At 70.3% G+C, this 956-nt stretch overlaps 1 protein-coding gene across 1 annotated transcript in view; it reads right to left on the bottom strand.

Annotated features, from left to right (window-relative positions):
* Positions 1-454, bottom strand: part of INA (internexin neuronal intermediate filament protein alpha) — a 6326-nt gene extending 5872 nt beyond the window's left edge. Inside the window, exon 1 of the mRNA XM_039709061.1 lies at positions 7-454. Coding sequence (XP_039564995.1) covers positions 7-343 — 337 coding nt within the window. The 5' untranslated portion in view covers positions 344-454. The remainder of the gene's footprint in view (positions 1-6) is intronic.
* Positions 455-956: the final 502 nt, after the last annotated feature.

The following is a 956-nucleotide window of genomic DNA, read 5'->3' as shown; positions in this document are numbered from 1 at the left end:
GGGCGCGCAGGGCGCGCAGCTCCCCGCCCAGCAGCTGCCCCAGCCGGCGCGGCTCGTCCGAGCGCTGCCGCAGCGCCGCCAGCTCCGCCGCCAGCGCGCGGTTCCGCTCCTCCAGCGCCCGCACCCGCTCAATGTACCCGGAGAAGCGCTCGTTGAGGCCCTGCAGCTGCTCCTTCTCGCTGCCCCGCGCCCGCCGCGGCTCCGCGCCGCGCTCCCGCACCGCCTCCGGCTCCGCGCCCGGGCGCACCCACCGGCCCGCCAGCATCTCCGGGCGCCGCGGGGCCTCCGCGAAGAGGTGGCGATAGGAGGCGGCCAGCGCCGAGGGCTCCGCGCTGTAGCTCATGGCGGCGGAGGGGGACCGGCGGCGGTGCCGGCGTTTATGTACGGCGGGGCGGAGCGCGGTGCGGAGGGGGCGCGGGGCGGAGCGCTCGGGCGGGGAGGGGGCGCGGTGCGGTGCGCGGTGCGGTGCGGTGCGCGGTGCGGTGCGGTGCGCGGTGCGGTGCGCGGTGCCGCCGCGGCAGGAGGCGACAGGAGCTGTCCGTGCGCGGCGGTGCTGAAGGGCTGTGGCAGCGGGCGGGGCACGGGGCGGGACGGACCGATAGACGGACGGATGGATGGATGTGGGGGGAGATGTGTGTGGGGAATAGACGGTCACACGGACGCAGAGGAGCATGCAAACACACACAGGCATATGGACGAGGTCACACAGACACAAAGAGACTGATGGATGCACAGGCATGTGAAAAAGCTCAGGTGCATTCACAGCAAGACAAACACATCCACATGCTCGGAGCCAGAGAGACAAAGGGGCAAGCAGCCGTTCAGAGACACACAGATGCACTGGCAAGGAGAGGCAGAAAGGAAGAGAAACAGAAGGAAGCAGGTAGAAATGGGCAGGTGGAGAGAGTCAGGCAGGCACCCGGAAAGACAAAAGACAGACAGACACACGTGTGCAC

Source organism: Passer montanus, unplaced genomic scaffold (assembly GCF_014805655.1).
Source record: "Passer montanus isolate IOZ18808 unplaced genomic scaffold, ASM1480565v1 scaffold21, whole genome shotgun sequence".
Classification (NCBI taxonomy): Eukaryota; Metazoa; Chordata; class Aves; order Passeriformes; family Passeridae; genus Passer; species Passer montanus.
The sequence above is the reverse complement of the archived record's forward strand: the minus strand, read 5'-3'. Positions and strand labels throughout refer to the sequence as shown.